Source organism: Pistacia vera, unplaced genomic scaffold (assembly GCF_008641045.1).
Source record: "Pistacia vera cultivar Batoury unplaced genomic scaffold, PisVer_v2 Contig217, whole genome shotgun sequence".
Taxonomy (NCBI): domain Eukaryota; kingdom Viridiplantae; phylum Streptophyta; class Magnoliopsida; order Sapindales; family Anacardiaceae; genus Pistacia; species Pistacia vera.
The window spans coordinates 665,884-687,975 of record NW_022196021.1 but is presented as its reverse complement, the minus strand read 5'-3'; the positions used below and the strand labels follow the sequence as shown (position 1 = coordinate 687,975).

At 32.3% G+C, this 22,092-nt stretch overlaps 1 protein-coding gene across 1 annotated transcript; it reads right to left on the bottom strand.

Annotated features, from left to right (window-relative positions):
- Window positions 1-216: 216 nt before the first annotated feature.
- On the bottom strand, window positions 217-1,575 carry LOC116130023 (nudix hydrolase 18, mitochondrial-like; the record flags this gene model as incomplete). The annotated part of the gene is made up of 5 exons (XM_031415774.1): window positions 217-675; window positions 807-935; window positions 1,035-1,118; window positions 1,216-1,327; window positions 1,412-1,575. Coding segments are annotated over 5 exons (627 nt in total), but the record flags the coding sequence as incomplete, so codon positions are not given.
- Window positions 1,576-22,092: the final 20,517 nt, after the last annotated feature.

The window sequence follows — 22,092 nt, the reverse complement described above, 5'->3', positions numbered from 1 at the left end:
ATTTTATTTTTCAAGAAAATTGATGGTGAAGAAAGAAATCACAAAAGCAAGATCTTATTATATTACTAATATTTGTGACTTATGTAATAATTTAAATATTAATAAGATTTATTGATTGATACGACCGGATAATTTTATTGGATTGAATAAACGTTTCGCATTCAATAATCTTTGCAGACCAAAAGAAAATGATGAAATTCATGGATTTAATTCTATAAAAAAAGGATTGCACCGATAGATATATTGATTAATTTATACAATTCTTCTATATATATTTTTCTCTTCCCCAACTGAATCTTCTCTTCATCCATGAATTAATTTACGACAGAACACAATTGCTATATAACTCCTTCTAGCAAAATGTGTCTGCAATTGGGATCCATCCGAATTCTTGATCTGCCCTAAACCAGTTGATTTTTTTTTTTTTTTTTTTCTTGTTTTTTATCTTCTCCTTTTTTACGAAGTCCAGAAGGTGAGACTAAATAATTGGCTATGAGCAAAATTCATTGCTATGTACAAATTGATCTAATCTCTCTTCTAGCTCAACGAACAAGACATTACATTTTCTTCTTCCTCATTCTGTTCCATTGTCGATGTGAGTCTTGCAACTAATATGTCCAAGGCTTCCTTCATCCACCAATGGCGACACTCTTCTCTTGCTTCAGCGGCACTCATCTGCACAATTTTATCACCTAAAACATTAATCTTTTGAATTGAATACTCGACTGAATCCCAAAATCTCGATTTTGATTTAATAATTAATAAGCGATTTATAAAGATGATGAGTCACATTATTAGAAACCTACCCAAATTCTTTGCCTAACATCTTTTTCCGGCCAAAGTTCAAGCTGTTCCTTGACAAGCAAGGGAAACATGTAGCCTTCATAAAGTGTGCCTTGGCTTTTGCTTAGAAAATTCCATTTGCCCAATTCACGCTGTAAAATGAAAATACTAAAATTAGAGTAAAAAAACTCCATGGATACAATTATGGAATAACTTGAAAAATATACAATAACCATTCAAATAATTCTCACCTCAACATTGCCGAGAACTCCGGCTTCTTCAATTGACTCTCTTAAAGCCGCTTGCTCTAGAGATTCATCAAGTTCCCATCCACCCTGATAAATTAATGCATGACACGAAGATATAATTAGAATCATGAATTTTCAAGTTGAATTTGTGGAAATTAAATTGAATCATCAAGTTTTTGTATACCTTCGGGAACATCAGGCCTTGAGCTCGACCTTTTTGAGAAGTAATAACAAGAACTTCCAATTCACCACTGATGACTCCATCTTCGCCATATTTGAATCTGTAAGGAATGCATCTGCAAATCCAAAACTTTCCTATCAGAAACAACACGAAGAAGAAGAATAATAAAACAGAGAAAATTATAAATCAAGATACTCACCCTACAACTTGGCGACGGCCCAGGTTGTCATATCTCTGGTGCTGTCGTCCTGTCCGAGAGACCAAACAAACTGCCATCTTTAAACAAAGACTTTTCAAGATTTTCAGAAAACCCCAAAGAGAGATGAAAGAAGGACAATTTGTAAGAGGAAGACTGATGGTTTTTTTTTATCCAAACCGAAAAAAAGGGATAGATCAAAGTTTTAATTGGTTCTAGATAAGATGTTTTTTTTATCCAAACCGAAAAAAAGGGATAGATCAAAGTTTTAATTGGTTCTAGATAAGATGAATTGAGCCTGAGAGAAGTTTTAAGGTTGGCACAAGGAAGAAGCTATATATAGAAATATTTAGAAAGAAAGTAACAGGGCATTAACTGAATGGTGGGGGTCCAAGAAAGACCAAGAGACGAAGAAGCAGCGAGTAGATTAATTATATTTAATTAAATTAAAGGGAAATCAACAAACACCGTGGATGCTGCGTAGGGATTGATGTGACTACAAATCTGACAATTGATATTAATGTAATGTTAATTGAGGGGTAAATTGCTTAGAGTTGTTGGGTGATGTTAATTAATATTATAAGCTTAGCTTCTGTGTCGTTTCCTAAAAAATAGTCCACGCGGATGGGGGTATTATTATCAATGAGAGTATTAATTGAAGTTGACTAAACAACATCCTCACGTGTGTGAGCATGGAAGCATCTGCTTCGGTTGGGGAGAAATAAAAGCCGCTAATTAAAATCTCGTTTTTTTTTAAGTAGGGGATGGGAAGACATAAAAGTCGATAATTAAAGTCTTTTTTGAGTATTGGATGCGAAGAAATAATGATCAAAAAAATCTGAAGTAGAATATATGTATAATGGATGATCGTTTACTTTTAGAAACAAAAAAATTAATAATAATAGTCGAAAGGTTTTGAGGGAAAAAATAAAAGCTAAAAAAGTAGTTTTGAGTAAAATAAACATATTACAAATTATTATACATTTAAAAAAGAAAAGTCGAGAAGTCATCATCATATATCTAAAGAAAGTAATAACTGAAAAAGTCTTGAATATAATAAACGTATTATGGATTATCGTACATTTAAAGAAAGAAAACACGAAAAGTCATTTTTGTATATCAAAAGGAAATATATAAAAGTTGAAGAAATCTTGAATAGAATAGATATATTACGAATAATCATATACGTAAATGAAGAAAAATCGATAAATCTTAGTATTCAAAGAAAATGATGGCTGAAAAGATTTTGACTACAACAAACCCATTATAACTTATAGAATACTTAAAGAAAGAAAAACCAACGAGTCTTTCATCAGATTCAAGAAGAATAATATTCGAAAAAGTCTTGGGTTCGTTTGTTTTATTATTTTGGATAGAATTTTGGAAATAATATTGAGTAGTTGAATAAAGTAGTATTATGAGGCAAAATTTAAAAATTTATAAAAAACCTCTTAGGTTTACTAATTTAATAAACATCCCAATATATAAAAATATTGTAAAATGACAAAAACACTCCTACCACCTGCAGTGCCAGATTCTGGCCACCACTACAGAAATCTGGCCGGAAAATTGTGTAGCAACACATACTGGTCGGATCTGGCGGATATGGGATTGATATGGCCTTTTTCGGCCAGATCTACGGCCAGATGTGGCCGTCGACGACTGGAAAAGTCCATCTTTAGCCATCGTTGACTGTCAACAACGACCATTTCTTTGGCCGTCTCTGACGGCCAGATCTGACCGAAAATCTGGCTGGAAATGGCCAGATCAGTGAATTACCAGCCATTTCCAGTGGTGGTGTAGACCGTTGTGATAGATTCCTGCTACCACCGATGGTGGTTGCCGGAATCTGGCAAGTATTGGTGGGTGAGGGTATTTTTGTTAATTTTTAAATTTTTTTTCTGGGAGTATTTAATAAAATTAATAAATTTAAGGGGTCTAAAATAATTAAAAAAATAGACTAATATTTTTCAAATAATGTGTCAAATAATATTTAGGGAATAGGATTGAAAATATGGGTAAAAAAAATAAGCCAAACGGAGTCCTTGAACACTACAGACGAATTATAAATTATCGTAGATTAAAAAAACAAAAATTGAGAAGTCATCACTGAATACCTGGGGAAAATAAAACTTGAAAAAATCTCGAGTAAATGGACACCACAAATATTACCGTATATTCAAATAAACAAAAATCGTAAAACGTACATATTATAACAGCAATGTATACCCATGTATTTGTCAAATCATCAAATTAATACACATATTAGTACATCATTATGTATACCAATGTATTCATATGGTGTTAAATAAAACCTTATTTACTATTTTTTAATTATTATGATTATTTTAATGAAAACTCATTTACTGTCAACCCAGAGAGCAGATCAAACAACAGCATGCATGTTCGACATTTACATCATTTGGTGATTGGTATAATAGACCTCCAATCAAAAACAAAAATCATTAATTAATTAGCACTAAAAATATTATAAATCAACACATTAATTAATTTGAAACGTTTTAGGGTTAATAGTAATTGTATTTAAGAGCTTCTGAATTTACCATTCCGTCATACTGTTTATCCCGAAAAAAAAAAAAATGGGTATGGTCTAACTGATTTAAAATTCAAAAAATTTATCAAAACTTATTCAATTGAAATGAGTTAAAAATATTTTTGAAAACAGGTTTCAAATACAATCCTAAAAATTAATTAAAAAAAAAAACCTAATTTCTATATCTTTTAATTTGAAAGCAATTTGAAAATATGATATCAAATACATGTTTAAAATGTGCATTCATCACTCCCTAAAAAGTCCTGAAAATTTAGGTTCTCATTAATTCTACTAAAGCATGGTTCTGCCCTAAACAAATTTTTGGTCTAATTAATTCTATTAAAGCATGGTTCTACCCTAAATATTTCAAGTCTAATTAACCCAACAGCCTGGACCGAGTTTGCTCTCTGTTGGCCGTCAAAATATAAATTTAGATAATAAATTGGTATTTTAAAAATCCATGGATGAGAAAGTGTCATTAAGTCATTATTTAGGTGAGTAAAAGTCATTAAATGATCTAATAAAGCTTGGTAAATTTTTTATTTTTTTATTTTTATTTTTATTTTTACCGAGGGTGTTTGGGTCAGTTTCTAAAGTTAACCATGGGTAAACCCTTCAGTAGTCATCCCTATTAACAATCGAGAGGAATCGAACTCAAGACCTCTTGAGTAATACTTTCAAGAGTCCCTATCGCTTCACTTAGCCACCCAATGATAGTTAAAACTTGGTAAGTTCTACCCTAAATAGTATTTCGGTTTCATCAATTACACCAAAAATTGGGAATCACATATAAATATTATTAAGAATCAAACTATTGTAATTTAAAATTTTTAAAACAAATTAATTAGGTACAATTAATGATCACAATGATTCTTCAATTAATCAAGATCAACAATCAGACTATTTTTCCTCTAATGATTTTCCTCTGTGTCTCTTTATTTATAATTTATTTTCGTTCGTATGATACAACCGATTAAAAAAAAAAAACTCAATTAGATCTAAATTTAGCACGATCAAAACGCCCTTTTTTCTGCATAATTTATAATTTTTTCAAGAAGGAATCTGTTGACTTCAGTTAAATAATTGTAAAATGTAAGATGTGGAAATAATATCACTTTACTGACAATATAGAAAACTTAAGATGAAGGAAATTTGATCGAAATTGAGCTCCAAAATCAGACAATATTATAAGGAAAAATCAACAAAGTTTTATCTTAAATTACCATTTCAAATAGTTTGATTTTTAAGTTCATGCATTAAGACTTCAGTTTTGCTTGTTTTCAAATAGCAAAATTTGATGGTATTTTAGAAACGTAAATTTCCCATTAATCATATTTTCCACACGTATACATGTAATAAAGTAAGTGTTAAATTCTTTCTCTTTAGTCTTTACTGCTGGTGTGGTGGAAGTGAGTCATAAACAGTGAGCCATTTCATTCCAATTGGGCATGCCCTATTGCACGAAAGTGGTTGTTCATATTTGACCATAATTACAACATTACATAATACAATAAGCATATTTCGTAAGAACCAAAATCGAATTGCGATATTTCCACAAGTTAATTGCAGATAGCAATATATACGGTGTATCACTTAAATATATTCTCAATGGTCAGAATTTTACACCCATCACATGGACGATACATATTCCCTGACACAATAATCAATATATGTATGCAAGAGATGTTTAAGAAATCCAATTATATATATAAGGGCTATTAGTATTAGACTTTTTTTTTTTTTTTTTTTTTTTGGTTTTTTAATACAATTGAAGTCGATATGTAATAAAGTCAATCTTGTTATAGGTTTGTTTGTTATATACATAGATTTTTTTAACACAGAGAAACTAAATACAATACTCATAACTATCTTTGCGTGATCGAGTGGTTTGATATAAATTCTTAAATGTATTACTTAAAAAGCTATGAGTTTGAGTCAATTTTCAATTATTAATAAGGATAACCATTGGAGCTCTTACTTATTCGGTCGATAGTTTCAAAGTCCTGAAGAATTAATTGAGGTGCACGTAAACTGGCTCGGATGCCCTACATCATAATAAAAAATAAAAAAAAATAAAAAAAGACAATACTCATAAAACATTAAGTGTCAAATTGGAAACATCAAACATACGATTGTAACATTGAATGTAAAATTCATGACATAAAACATATATGATAAAGAAATTTCTAGGCTCCGTTTGGTTCACAATTTTGTGTTTTTGGGAAAAGTTTGTTGAAAAAAGTTAAAAAAAAGTTGAATTGGGCGGGTATTACGATGTAGAATTTATAAATTAATAAAATACCCCTTATGTTTGCTTTTTTACAAAATACCCCCTATAATAAAACATTAAAAGTTAACAAAAATACCCCCAATCCCACCCTCAAATACGGACCGCCGGCCACTACCGTCGGAGGGTAGCCGGAGTCGCCGTATCGACGCATGACCGGCTGGATCTTGTCGGTCGTGCGCCGATATGACATTTTTCGAGCAGATCCACGGTGGATCTGGCCGGCAAAGGCTAGATCTGGCCATTGACGGCCAGATCTGGCCGTATTTGCTATTCAACGACAGCCAACAAACGGTCGTCGTTGATGGTCAACAACGACCGTTTGTTGGCCGTCGTTACCGACTGGTTATGACCAAAGATCTGGCCTTCGGAAAAGGCTAGATCGGGGCACTACCGGCCAGATTCAGTCGGTAGTGCGCTATCCTACCAGATTCCGATCATTTTCCGGCAGTGGTAGCCGAAATCTGGTAAATGTGGATTGTTGGAGTGTTTTTATAATTTTTAAAAAAATATTTAGGGGTATTTAATTAACGGTCAGATCTTTGGCCTTAGATCTGGCCTTCGGAAAAGGTTAGATCGGGGCACTACCGGCCAGATTCAGCCGGTAGTGCGCCATCCTACCAGATTCCAGTCATTTTCCGACAGTGGTAGCCGGAATCTGTTAAATGTGGATTGTTGGGGTGTTTTTGTATTTTTTTAAAAAATATTTAGGAGTATTTAATTAAATTAACAAATTTAGAGGGTTTAAAAAAAGTTGAATAATATTAAAAAATTATAATATTTATGAGTGAGAATTTATTATTAAGTTCAACGTGAAATGTTATATAAATATAATGTTTTACATATACTATTACGTCAGTAATTATAATGGGATTAGGTACCTTTTAATATAGGTTATCGCTCAATTGCGGCGCCTGCCTGATTACAACTTAAAAATTAGCAATTTTATTTTTATTATTATTTTATGCACTGATCTGATATGAACTGTTACTAAATAATAAATAAAGTCTTCGAAATAATAAATATTCTATATACAACTATGATAATTAGTCATATTAATTAAGATTAATAAATGACTGCTATCTTAAGTTAAACTTTTTTTTAATTTAATTATATCGAAATTATATGTGTTCATATTATTGGACTCGTTTGTCAATCTTTTTATTATTTAATTACTACAGTACTATCATTAGACTTTAATGCAAATTATAGAGAAGTGGTTGATTAGTAACTTTCCTTTTTGTGTTCTCATGCATTTGATAAGCTTTTTGTAAGGGATATAATAAATATAAAAAGAAAACTTGACCCAAATTATCGGTCATTAAGCTACCTTAATTTATTTTAAAGGTAAATAAAGTTGTCGAATGCACAATATCTCAAAATTAGATCTCAATCCTACATTATTACGTAGCAATAACTTAGAAATATGGAAATGCTTATTCTATATATAGAGAAAATTCTAAGTAGCAAACGTCTTAATTTTTATAAAATAAGAACTCATTCCTTAAAATATATTTTTAGTTGCTTGACCTGTGATGCATGCTGTATAGATTTTGTATAGTGGCCTTCTTTTGTTTATAGTGGCCTTCTGCAGTTCTGCTCCTGTGTCCTTCGGGGCTTGTTTTTGATGTGGCCTCTGCCCCTTGTGTTTCTCTCTTGGTCTTGTCCAAGATGATCCTTTTGTGAGGCTCCCTCTTTCATTGTATTATTTATTTTCTTAATGAAATTACCAGTTTACCCAAAAAAACAAAAATTATCAAATTTTTAGCTTTATGATAATTTTTGTTTTTTATAAGATTCCTTATATTATGAATGCTAGTCAAGATTTTAAAAAAGAATATGAACATTTACAAGAGAGAATGACAGCTTAAATCGACTTTATATAATCGTAAAATAATAAGATTACTAACTAAACCCAGTTATACTAAATGTAATTTAAGAAGTACTAGATACTTGTCCAATGTTAATTCTCAGTGAAACCGTCTTAATTTAGAAAAATAAAAAGCAGACTGTGACTTTTGACAAAAAGAATTTATTTAACGATAACATTCTAATAATTAATTAATTAATTAATTATTTATTTTGGTATTAAAGTCTAAAACACTTGTCACCTTTGGTGAATTTCTCATTTCTAATGTTTGTTTGCCGGAATTAAAAAAAAAAAAAAAATGACTGCTCATCTTGACTTGATATAATTAAACAATAATCAAACTAATTTTTCATTTGTTTATTTACTTTTTTAAAAGCAGGCTGTCCTATTTTAAAAATGATATATTCTGATAGGTTATAGAAGCAATAAAGATACTCCAAAATAACCTCCCCCACCAACATTTTCCAAGAAGCACCAAATTTTTTTTTTTTTTTAAAGAATAATAAAGCCGAAATGTGTCGCCCTCAAAGGAGGACTGATTCCTTCTTTGTTTTGAAATGGTCGGCCTCAAATCACATGGAGTAGAAATTTTGCATGTAGCGCCCACTCCTTGAGAATTTATTCTGTTTTTTCTCTTGTCTCTTTACTCTGTCTTCCAAAATATACAATTTCAGAATGACTTATCACAAAGAAAAATAAAATTATAATGGATTAGTTGATTCATCAATAACTTTAATTCATTTTCTTAGAAAGCAACTCTCTCATCCATGTGTTTTCATCTTTTGTCTTTTCTTCAATTTCTGTTGCCAAATTGATAATGTGTTACCAAATTTCCCCCTTTTTTTTTCTTAATTAATCTGGGTGGGTTGGGGAGGTTAAGAGGCATACATTAAAGAAGCAATCAAACAAATTGGAAATGGTTGGAGGTGGAAATCATTGATTTTGTGTGCGTGTGCGCGCGCGCGTGTGTGTGTATAGGTAGACAAGATGTCAAATTAGAACAGAGAATTAATTATAAAAATTCTATTAATCAAAGTTGGGCACATGGGAAACATCGTAATTAACACCTTCATTAATTTCACTCTTCTAATTAATGATGAACAAATACCATTAACAAATAAGTGCAAGTTTAGTTAATTAATCATCTAAGAAAGAAAGGATTCTAAAGAAAGAAAGGAATCCTAGATTAGTTGGAGTTTTAGATTTGAATTATATAGATTACAAAATCTTTCTAACTTAGAATCTAATAGATTAGAAGCTGAAAATATGACACTAAATGACTTTAACTAAATATGAACTGTCGTTTCTTAGAGACAAATGATCGTTCTTTTATAAGGAATGATTATTCTTTATGAAGGAATAATTGTTCATTCATAAGGAATGATTGTTCCATTCAACAGTCGTTTGTCCTTAAAAAATGATTATTCATGTTTAGTCAAAGTCGTCAGTTAATGTGGTAGTATCAATTCTATTGTCATGTTAGGATTGTGAAAGAAGGTTGTGAGATTGAGTTGTAAACGTAGTCTTTTCGAATTCCCAATCCTAAAATCAAAGATAATTACATATATTTGAGTTTCATCTCAATCTTATTGAAAATAAATTTGGTTCCATTTGTCAATGACCCGATTGGCGCACGATCGGCCAGATCCAACTGGTCGTGTGCTATTTTAGCGACTTCCTATAGCCGTTCGATGATGGTAGCCGACTGTCAACTATTAGTTGGGTGGATGAAAGTGTTTCTGTTAATTTATAAACTTTTCTGAGAAAAGTAGTTATTAAATATTTGAGTTAAATAGAATATGATTGGATTTTGAATTGAGTATTCAATATTAAAACAAATATATATTTGACTGGATTGGTTAGAATATTAAAATATGAGAGAGTTTGAAAAGTATACCAATCAGAGGGAGAGTATTTAGAATAATTCTCGAAAGTCACGACAAATTAAGTAGGAAGAAGATGGATTCTTCAAGCCAGTTGCACAGTGCAAATTTTCTTGTACTTTTTTATATTCAATTTTTAAATTGAGTGTGATGTAAATATGCAGCTTATTATTGAACTAAAAGCAGAAAGTTATTAAGATTAATTCTTGTTTAATCCATGTCTTAATCCATATAAGATTAGTTTATTAACTACGTAACTCTGCCTCATCCGATATTAATCTTAATTAATCCGATAATTATATCATTTTCATAATCTTCTTGTACTTCTTATCCATGTAATTCCAAATCTTCAACTAATATGAATTATTATGATGTCTACTTCTTTTTTTATTTCTTAAATTATGACTTTTATGATGAAAATAACATTCAGCTAATTGTTAATGTTAATGATTGATGCTGCAAAACTATTGGCTTTAAAAGTTGAAATAACGTATACAATCTAGAACTTCTGATGGAGATTCATTCCAGAAAACTTTGGATATAATATATTCTAAAATAAATAAAATTTTAACCTAATGCATGTTTGGAAATGAACAAGTATCATTCTTTACTTTTCATCTACTCAAACGAAAATATTTCAATAAATTAATAAACTAATCACTGCCCATGTTAAATTTTCAAATGTTCTAGCTAATTTGATGCCGAAACCTGTGTACTCTTGCGACGACTGCGCAGGTCTCTCTGTTTTATATAATTCGTGTTTCGTGAGTGTTGAAAAATATTAAGTCATGATTGATGCTTGACTTATTTTTGCATGACATGAGCAACAAAGACAAGTCCTTCCAGTTGGCGAAGCCAATCCAAGTGCTTCTATCCAGTGGATTCTATCCGATTTTCTGTGTCATTCATGCAAATAAGTCAAGCAAATTCTATCTACTATTTTGGGTTCTATGTCGTGTGTAACAACTTTCTTAAAAAGATAATTACTTGGTTCGTGGTTGGATGATAATACTTCAGTTATTTGGATGAACTATCACCCAAAAGTCTTGTGTTCAAGTTCTAAAAAATAGTTATCTATAAGAAAAAGTACGTGTAAACTAGTCTAGATGTTTCGGTTAAAAAAAAAAAATCTTAAAAAGAAAATTTAGAAATATATGACATATTTTTATTGAGTAATTTCATGATTAAGATAGTGAGACTTGGGTAGTTATAAAGATGCCAAATGGCCTTTGAATATTTGCTTAATATGGGTAAGGAATACACTCTGTAAATCAACTTGTTCTAGAGTTTCATAAAGTTCCCAAATTGCTTGCAGGGCTTGACTTGATTAACGGGTGGATCTGGGCTTTAGGCCCACTAGGCCTCCGAAGTAATAGTGAAAAGAAGGAGCTGAAAATTTAAAAGAGAAGTGATTTTGAGCCCCATATAATTAATCAATAGACACCATTAAATGCACCGTATTCATATTTTAAAACATTGCTTAAACACTACGTAATACCAAAATTACCCTTTTAAACTTAAATAGGTTTTTTCTTTACCTTTTCTCAATTTTTTGAGATTTAAATCCTCTCCTATTTTATTTTGTCTAGGTTTGTAAAGATTCATTGAAATATGAAAGTTATAATATAAGATGGTAAATATCTATATTTTAAATTCTATTTCCTTTTAAGTCTCCTAAACTCAAGATTTTGTCTTCTTAATTACTACTATATAGATTTTTTTATATTTTCTGTACTTTTTCCATCAATCACCAACTATTAAATACAAAGTTATGTAACCCCCCCCCAAAAAAAAAACCTCCAATCACTCCAAGAAACTCCACCATAAGGGAGATAATATGTTAAATCAGAAATTTTGCCTTTAAAAAAAAAAAAAAAAAAGATTGCATTAGTTTATAACTTCGAGTTCAAAGAAAAACAAATATAATTGGAGTAGATCATTGTAAAGAAAAAAGAAAGATGAGGATATGAAAAATCATGTTCCAGTTTAACTGAAAATTTTAAATACGATGAAAAGTTGAAAAGTTATTATTTTTTATTTTCTTAAAGCAATATAAAAGATAAATTATAAGTTTTTAAATGTTAAAAGAAAATAAATAAAATATATACATAAAATAAAGTAAAAATTTATGGGTACGTTCTTTTTATTTTTTCATACTCTATTCCCAAAATACCTGTTTGTTTAATTATTTAGGAAATACTATTTTATTTTTTTAATTACTTTTAAACCCCTTAAGTTTATTAATTTAATTAAACACCTCTAGAAAAAAGTTTAAAAATTAACAAAAACACCCCCACCCACCCATAGTTGCCATGTTCCAACAACCATGGTCGGTGGTTGCCGGAATTTGTCACAACGGTGTAGAAATGACTGAAACTGGCCGATAATTCGTCGATCTGGCCTTTCTGGTTAGATCCACATTGGCCGTTGTTGACGGCCAAATCTGGCATTTTTCGGTCGTCGATTGCCAGATCTAGCCATAGATCTGATCTTTTTCGGATGTCGACGTAGGACCGGCCAGATCTGACCGGTCTGCGTCTTAACATCATTTTCCAGCCAAATTCCGGTGGTGGTGGTTGGAATCTAGCACTGTGGGTGGGTGGTAGACCTGGCAAAATGGGTGGGTAGGCCGGGTACGGGCTGAGTCAAACGGGTACGGGCCAAACGGGTACGGGTCCTTATACGGGTCGAGATATACAGGTCCAAAATATTGGACCCGTGCCCTACCCTATACGGGTATGGGTGGACCCGTTTTTTCTCTCTCCAGATTTTAGTTTTTCTTTCACCCATAACAGTTTTCAATTATAACAGTTACACCCCCAAAATTCCTGTAGTTTTAATTTTTTACATTTACACCCCTTAAATCAACTACTCTAAATTTAATTCAATTTAAAGTATAAACAAATAGGAACCAAAATAAACAAATAACACATAAACAAATAATAACATATAATACAAAACTACAAATACCAACCAAAATAAACAAATATAAAATCACTAATCAATTGAATTGAATACAAAATACAAAATAAGGTCTCAAAGCAAGTTGAATTGAATTTGCCACCTTCAGCAAGCCAGAATAATAGTAATCTTGTTGCTGCAAAACAGTTTTCAAATAAATTAGAAACGGTAGTCTCTAGGCCAAATGAGATGGTGGCAAGGAACATGAATCTGATGCAGCCTTTACCTCTAAAGTAGCTTACTAGAAGGTACAACTACAACCAAAAGGGTTGCTTGTTTCCTTCTGTATAAAAACCAATGTACTGTACAGAAATATTTACACAAGCNAAAAAAAAAAAAAAAAAAACCTCCAATCACTCCAAGAAACTCCACCATAAGGGAGATAATATGTTAAATCAGAAATTTTGCCTTTAAAAAAAAAAAAAAGATTGCATTAGTTTATAACTTCGAGTTTAAGAAAAACAAATATAATTGGCGTAGATCATAGTAAAGAAAAAAGAAAGATGATGATATGAAAAATCATGCTCCGGTTTAACTGAAAATTTTAAATACGATGAAAAGTTGAAAAGTTATTATTTTTTATTTTCTTAGAGCAATATAAAAGGATAAACTATAAGTTTTTAAATGTTAAAAGAAAATAAATAAAATATATACATAAAATAAAGTAAAAATTTATGGGTGTGTTTGTTTTATTTTTTCATACCCTATTCCCAAAATACCTGTTTGTTTAATTATTTGAGAAATACTATTTTATTTTTTTAATTACTTTTAAACCCCTTAAATTTATTAATTTAATTAAACACCCCTAGAAAAAAGTTTAAAAATTAACAAAAACACCACCACCGATCCATAGTTGCCAGATTCCGACAACTATCGTCGGTGGTTGCCGGAATCTGTCACAACAACGTAGAAACGATCGGAACTGGCCAGTAATTCGTTGATCTGGCATTTTTCGGTCAGATCCACAATGCATTTGGCCGTTAGTGACAACCAAAGAAATGGCCGTCGTTGACCGACAACGATGGCTATATCTTTTGCCGTCGTTGACGGCCAAATCTGGCCTTTTGCGGTCGTCGACGGCTAGATCTGGCCACAGATCTGACCTTTTTCGGCCAGTTTCGTGGTGGATCTGGCTGGAAAAAGGCCATGTCGACGCACGACCGGCTAGATTTGATCGGTCTGCCTTGTAACACCATTTTTCGACCAGATTCTGGCGGTGGTGGCCGGAATCTAGCACTGTGTGTTGGTGGGGGTGTTTCTGTTATTTTACAAAAAAATTATATATTGGGGTGTTTAGTTAAATTGGCAAACCTAGGGAGTTTTTTTGTTAATTTTTAAATTTTACCTCGTAATACTCACCTTATTCAACTACCTAATATTATTTTCAAAATCCTATCCAAAATAACAAAACAAACGCACCTTATAGTGTTTTATAATAATTTTGTTTAAGGTTAAACTTATTAAATAAAAAAAAAAGAAGAAGCTACTAATCAAAATGATGGGGGCAAAAGATCACCACCCAAACTTAAAAGGCTTTGTAGTATTAGGCGTAACAGCCCAAAATCTTAAACATACTAGGGCCCATGCTAATTGAAATCATTTAATTTTTTTTTTTTTTTTAAACTATAGTGTTTGGGTCACATTAAATAATTAAATGAAGACGCAAGATCTATGTCCAGAGATTTGGCTGTTGACAGCCAAATTTTGGCTGTTAACAACGGCCAAAATCTGGTTGTCAACGGACAGATTCTGGCCGTAGATCTGGCCGCTTCTGGCCAAATCTATGATGGATTTAGCAAAAAATAGCCATATCGGCGCACGACCAGTTGGATCTGGCTAGTCATGCTCCATTCTGACAATTTTTTACTGTTGTCTGATAGTGTTGGCTAGCGATCGGCTGTCCTCTTGGGTGGCTGGGGTGCTTTAGTTGATTTTTAAATTTTTATTATGGGATGTTTAGCTAAATTAACAAATGTAGGAGGTTAAAAATAATCTAAATATTTTCAGAAAATATACCAAATAACTATTCTGTCTTAAAAACATTTTTAAAAAAATGTACTAAACAACTATTCAACATTTTATCAAACTCTGATATAATTTTCAGATATTTTAATTTAGTATACACATTTTCAGATTCAAATCCAATTCGATTTGATTCAACTTAACTCAATCTAAAACACTTTTTCATAATAACATTTTTTAAAAAGTGTAACAAACAGGCCATAGCTAAATGTATTCATAATTGGAACAATCCTTATAATCCAAGATATTTACAAACCCATATTTGTAAATTATCGTAGTCCACACAAATTCATTGAAGCATCTCTCTTCTTATTCATTCCTCCTCTCGTCAGCAGAGTTCTCTAGCATTTTAGAAAATACTAAACCAAAGGCACATATGATAGGCCAAGAAGAAATATCAATAAGCTTACTATCGGTTTGTGCATAATTGATTGCAGTAACAATACACTAACAAAGAGCACAAACAGATCCAACAAAATCCCTGAAGCTACCAAAAGGCTTATAATTTTGCGATGCATTATAAAACCAAGGTAACCTCCTCCTCCAACTCTAGATAAACTGTCCTTTTCGACCTTTATAAGTGAGCTCAATAATGCATATAAAAAAAGCAACAATTGATAGTAGCATTGCAAATAGTTCATATCGAGCTTTATGTGCGGATGAGAGTTGGCCAAGAACAACTGAGGGAAGCTTGATGACAAAGTTGGTGATGACAAAGATCCGCTCTAAAGAAACCTGTAAAGAAATTAAATAAAAATCATCATTATTTACTTGGACTATATGCTAAATCATTTCCTATAATTTCTTATTCTAATTTTTAACCTTTCGACTCCAGCGATATGTTCCACTATGTGTTCCATGTTCAATGTTGCTATTATCTGGTTTGCTATGGCCATGTTGTTGGAATCTCCGATCTGATCAGGAGATGCAACACTGATTTCACGGCGATATGTTCCATTATGTGTTCCATGTTCAATGTTGCTATTATTTGGTTCAATATCAATGTTATAGGAATCTCCGATCTTAGGAGATGGAACACTGATTTCGGAATCATTATTCTGCCTTTGAATCAAAGGCTAAAATAGCAACAAAACAATTAGCAAGAAGTCAACAGAGGTTTACCTAATGAAAGTTGCCGTGTAGTTTAAGTAATTAGGCAAGGCTGTACAATTAATTCTTCTTCTTCTTCCTGTGTCTCTGAGAGGTACATCATTGAACGAAAATGTTCAAGGCTTCATTCATCCACTAACTCAGACAACGGTTTCTAGCTTCATTCACACTCACCTGTAAAAGTAGGAAACATTAATTCAATTTTTAGATCAAAACTTTAAATATGCACAAAAATATTATAGTAACTATAAAATATTATACCCATTCGCTTTTTTTCTCCTGTTGAAAGATGACCCTGTTTTGGTGAAGGAAATGATGGTCATAGTTGAAGAGATGGAAGAAGAATGGTTGAAGACAAAGAAGAAAGAAGCAGACCACCTAGACGCTACGACAAGCGCTGGAAAAAGCACAAAACGTGGAGCAAAAAGAGCGATCGCCGCTGCAACAAAGAAGGTCACCACAACGGACGCAAAAAAAGATGAAGAGAGGCATACACAAGAGAGGGTGCAAAACGTGAAGAGTTGGACTTAGTTTCCAGTTTTAGAGTTTTAGTTTAGTTTAGGAGTTTAAGTTTAAAGTTTAATTGTTTTCTTTTTATGTTGAGTTTAATTAGGAATAAGAATTTGAGTTTATGTATTTTTCCCTTTCTTAGTTTGAGTAGAATAAGGAAGTAGTTTTTCATTAGGATTAAAGTTGTGGTCTCTTCCTATAAAAGAGATGAGATTCTTCAATGTATTTTGAGTTATTTAGATTAATAAAAGAAGAAGTTTAGTTTTCTCTCTACAGTTCATCACATTTTTAGGCTGTGCAAGTTTGATTTGTCACTACCAATTTCCAACAATTGGTATCAGAGCAGATTTATCTTAAGGGATATGTGGTGAGGTTCTTAAGTTAGAGAGAGAGGGAAAAGAAAATCTAAAGGAAGATGGCTCCGTCAAGTTCAATGCCACCAATTCCTATATTTGCAAGAGATCTCTACCATATTTAGAAAGTGAAGACTGAAGATGCAAATGTTTATACAAGCTGCTGATTTGTGGGAAGTCACCAAGATAGGAGGAGACTTTCAAGGAGAATTAGAGGATCCAACGATCACTCAATTGGAGTTACAAAAGGCAGCAGATAAGAAGAGAGCAAGGGCTTTGTCATATTTGCAATTGGCTGTGTCCGATGGAATTTTTATAAAGGTCATTGCCTACACTACTGCCAAGGAGAGTTGGGATAAGTTGTAGACAGAGTACCAAGGTTATGAGAAGACAAGGAAGAAGAAGATCGTCACATTGAAACGGCAGCTTAACAATATGAGGATGACTGAGACGGAGAGTGTATCGCAATATTCCGACAGGCTAATGAAGCTTGTGAATGAAATCAGAATTTTGGGCGAAATCCTTCAAAGGAGAGGTTGGTAGAAAAAGTTCTNAATGCCACCGATTCCTGTATTTACAAGAGATCTCTACCATATTTAGAAAGTGAAGACTGAAGATGCAAATGTTTCTACAGGCTGCTGATTTGTGGGAAGTCACCAAGACAGGAGGAGACTTTCAAGGAGAATTAGAGGATCCAATGATCACTCAATTGGAGTTATAAAAGGCAGCAGATAAGAAGAGAACAAGGGCTTTGTCATATTTGTAATTGGCTGTGTCCGATGGAATTTTTATGAAGGTCATTGCCTACACTATTGCCAAGGAGAGTTGGGATAAGTTGTAGACAGAGTACCAAGGTTATGAGAAGACAAGGAAGAAGAAGATCATCACATTGAAACTGTAGCTTAACAATATGAGGATGACTGAGACGGAGAGTGTATCGCAATATTCCGACAGGCTAATGAAGCTTGTGAATGAAATCAGAATTTTGGGCGAAATCCTTCAAAGGAGAGGTTGGTAGAAAAAGTTCTGGTAAGTGTGCCAGAAAAGTTTGAATCCAAGATTTCATCCTTTGAAGATTCAAAGGATATTAAATCAATGTCAATGATTGTCTTGATAAGTGCTCTTGAAGCACAAGAACAAAGAAGGAAGATGAGAGGTGAGAATGGGTTAGAGGTGTCTCTACGAACGAAGGCTCAAATTTCGAAAAAAAGGTAAGAGATGTGAAAATAGAAGTCAAGCTTTTTGCAACCATTGCAAAAAGAACAATCACTCAGAGGATGATTATTGGTACAAGAATAAGCCAAACACATGTTGGTTCTGTAATAAACCTGGTCATCTTATGACAGAGTGTGATCAAAAGAAGAAGAATCAACAAGAAAAGCAAAGTAGTGAACCACAACAAGAAGTAAACATTGCGAAAGAAGAAGACGAGGAAGAAGAGAAACTATTGTTCACTACATTGATTATGGACACTAAGGAGCAAAACAATTCATGGTTTATTGACAGCGAATGCACTTAACACATGACTGGAAAGAAGAAGATGTTCACTAAATTAGAGGACATGAAAGGAATGGTGAGACTGGGTAATGGAGACAAAATGCTAATCAAAGGAAAGTGTACCATTGCTGTTTCAACATTAAAAGGTACTAAATTAATTTCTAATGTTCTTTTAGTGCCTAATTTAAGTCATAATTTGCTAAGTATTGGTCAAATGATGCAAAAAGGATTTGTGTTCGAATTTGCAAACAGTGTGTGCAAAGTAAAAGACTAATGATGTAGAGTTTATGAATGTGCCCATGCAAAATAGAAGCTTTGCAATGGATTGGAGTGCTATGGATGTTGATGCCCTTAGAAGTTAGGAGGAGAAAATATCGATGTTACCAACCGTAGAGGTCATAGAAAAAGACCCTCAAGAAAATATAAGAGTGGATGATGTGGGAGAAAGAGGAATAAGGTCTCTTGAGGATATTAATCAAAGATGTAATAGTGCCATGATAGAACCAATTAAGGAGGAGCATCATGCTAATCAAGAAGCGGAAATGTCAAAGAGCTTGCACGGAATGAGCACCAAAAAGATTCAAGGAGGAGTGTTGAAAGATGACTTAGTTTTGTGAAGGAAATGATGGCCACAGTTGAAGAGATGGAAGAAGAATGGTTGAAGAAAAAGAAGAAAGAAGTAGACCACCTGGACCTCGTGGCAAGCATTAGAAAAAGCGCAAAACGTGGAACAAAAAGAGCAATTGCCGCGGCAACAAAAAAGGTCACCGCAGCGAGCGCAAAAAAGAAGAAGGGAGGCATGCGCAAAAGAGGGCACAAAACGTGCAGATTTGGACTTAGTTTCCAGTTTTAGAGTTTTAGTTTAGTTTAGGAGTTTAAGTTTAATTGTTTTCCTTTTATGTCGAGTTTAATTAGGAATAAGAATTTGAGTTAATGTATTTTTCCCTTTCTTAGTTTGAGTAGAATACGGAAGTAGTTTTTCATTAGAATTAGAGTTGTGATCTCTTCATGTAAAAGAGATGAGAGTCTTCAATGTATTTTGAGACATTTAGATTAATAAAAGAAGAAGCTTAGTTTTCTCTTTGTAGTTCATCACGTTTTTGCACTGTGCAAGTTTGATTTGTCACTTCCAATAGTACAAGGAAAAAATCTTTTCTTGACAGAAACTTTGACAGATTTTTTTGACTATTTTAAAAAACGATGAAGAAATATTTTCCTTGACAACTTGATTGTTTTTTAACTATCAAGGATTTGAGACAATACTTGACTGTTTTAGCTAATCCTTGACTGTTATTAACCATCAAGGCTCATGTAAAAATTAAGGGGGTGCAATTTAATTCCTTAACTTGACTGTTATAGTCTTAATCTTTATAGTGTTTAACTATCAAGGATTAAGTTTTTTTTTTTTTTTTTATTTTTATTTTTTTTTTTTTTTTATTTTTATTTTTTTTTAAAGTATGAAATTTGGTTCCAAGGCTTCCCACCCAAAAATTTGCTAAGGCAAAATTTTCCGCCCAAACCAAAACACATAAGCCCCTTTCCGTCATTGTCAACACTCAAAACCCATTTTCCCCAAAAATTCTACGAAGTCAAAAATAGGGCAAGATAACTGCTGCAAAAAACCGAGGTGTTTTTCGCCCAAATCTCTCCCACCCAAAGCTCGGGGCAGTTTATTAAAACAACCTTTCAAGTTTGAATTTAATTAAAAGACTATCAAGTTCTAAAATTTTACTAAGTAGCCATATTATTGATTAAGGGTAATTAAACTTGATTAGTGTTTAACTAGGATTAATGAAGTATTATGTAATCTTTTAAAAATTATACTATATTCCTAAAAACCCAAAATTCTTGCAAACAAACCCAAACACCTTCTTCTTCCTCCCGCCATTAACGCATCTCCACCTTGGTTGCTGTTTCTTCTTAGCTTCGTCTACATCTTCTTCTTCGTCTGCATCTTCTTCTTCGTCTACATCTTCTTCTTTCTCCTTCCTCTACATCTTCTTCTTCCTCATTCCTCTATATCTTCTTCTTCCTCCGCCATTAACACTTTCTTCTTCCTCCACCATTAACATCTTCTCCGCAAAAGATCCCCCTCCTTCTCCTCCTGACATTTCGTTTAAGTATGTGTATCTCCTCTTTACATTTTATATTTAGATTTACAAAGATTTAATAATAGATGGGGTTTGGGTTATGATTTTGATTTAGTTGTTTAGGTTGTTGAGTTGTGTTTGACATAATGCAAGTTGAAAGGAGTGAAATTTGTTGAAAATTTGTTATGAGTATGTGTTTTGGGTATGATGGACCGATTGTAGGTGAAGATGGCTGAAAATGTGTTTTGGATCTGATGGATCGCTTAAGCGATCTGGTATATGACAGAAGATCACTTAAGCGATCTGGTATAAGTCTGGTATATGGTACCAGATCGCTTAAGCGATCTGGTATATGACAGAAGATCGCTTAAGCAATCTGGTATAAGTTTGGTATATGGCAGCAGATCGCTTAAGCGATCAGATATATGACAACAGATCGCTTAAGCAATCAGGCTTATTTGTACTAGATCGCTTAAGCGACATACTGGATCGCTTAAGCGATGTATTAAGCAATATACTTCGGTGAGAAATTATATTCCATAATGTTTATTTAATATTTAGTCCCTTTTTATTAATTATTTTTTTCATATCAATAGAATGTGAAAAGAACACTTCGGTCTTTGTCAATCAGCACCATACATAAAACTGAAAAATCTATTGTTATTCAATTATTTTTGTTAGTTTTTGGCAAGAAAGTAATATAAAAAAATATAATATTGATATAAAATTGAACTCTACAACCATTTACTCTGCACTCTGTAGACCAAGGCTAAATAGACAAGATCGCTTAAGCGATTAAGGTAATTTACTTCATTATTTATTTTTCATGTTTATGGACATATGTTTAATTGACGTTTAAAAGAACTAATTAATTAAAAATAATAACGGTCATGGTCCACTGAATGAATCATACATCTGATATGTTTAATATAGACGTAAACATTCTATATCACATATGTTTAATATAGCCGTAAAAGAACTAATTTAATTAAAATATAATAACGGTTATAGTCTACTGAACAAACCGTACACATGATATGTTTAATATAGACGTAAACATTCTACACCATATATGTTTAAATAGCCATAAAAGAAATAATTTAATTAAAATAAATAACGTCATGATCCATGAACAAACCATACACCTGTATGTTTAATATAGACGTAAACTTCTCCATCATATATGTTTAATTTAGTCGTAAAAGAACTAATTTAACAAAATATAATAAAGGTCATGACCACTGAATGAATCATACACCTGATATATTAAATTAGACAAAAACATTCTATACCATATAGTTTAATATAGCCGTAAAAGAACTAATTTAATTAAATATAAATCGGTCATAACCACTGAATGAATCGTACACTTGATATGTTTATATAGAAGTAAACAATCTACACCATATATGTTTAATATAACCGTAAAAGAACTAATTTAATTAAATATAATAACGGTCATGGTCCACTGAAAGAATCGTATCATGATATGTTTAATATAGACGTAACATTCTAACCATATGTGTTTATATAGCTGTAAAAGAACT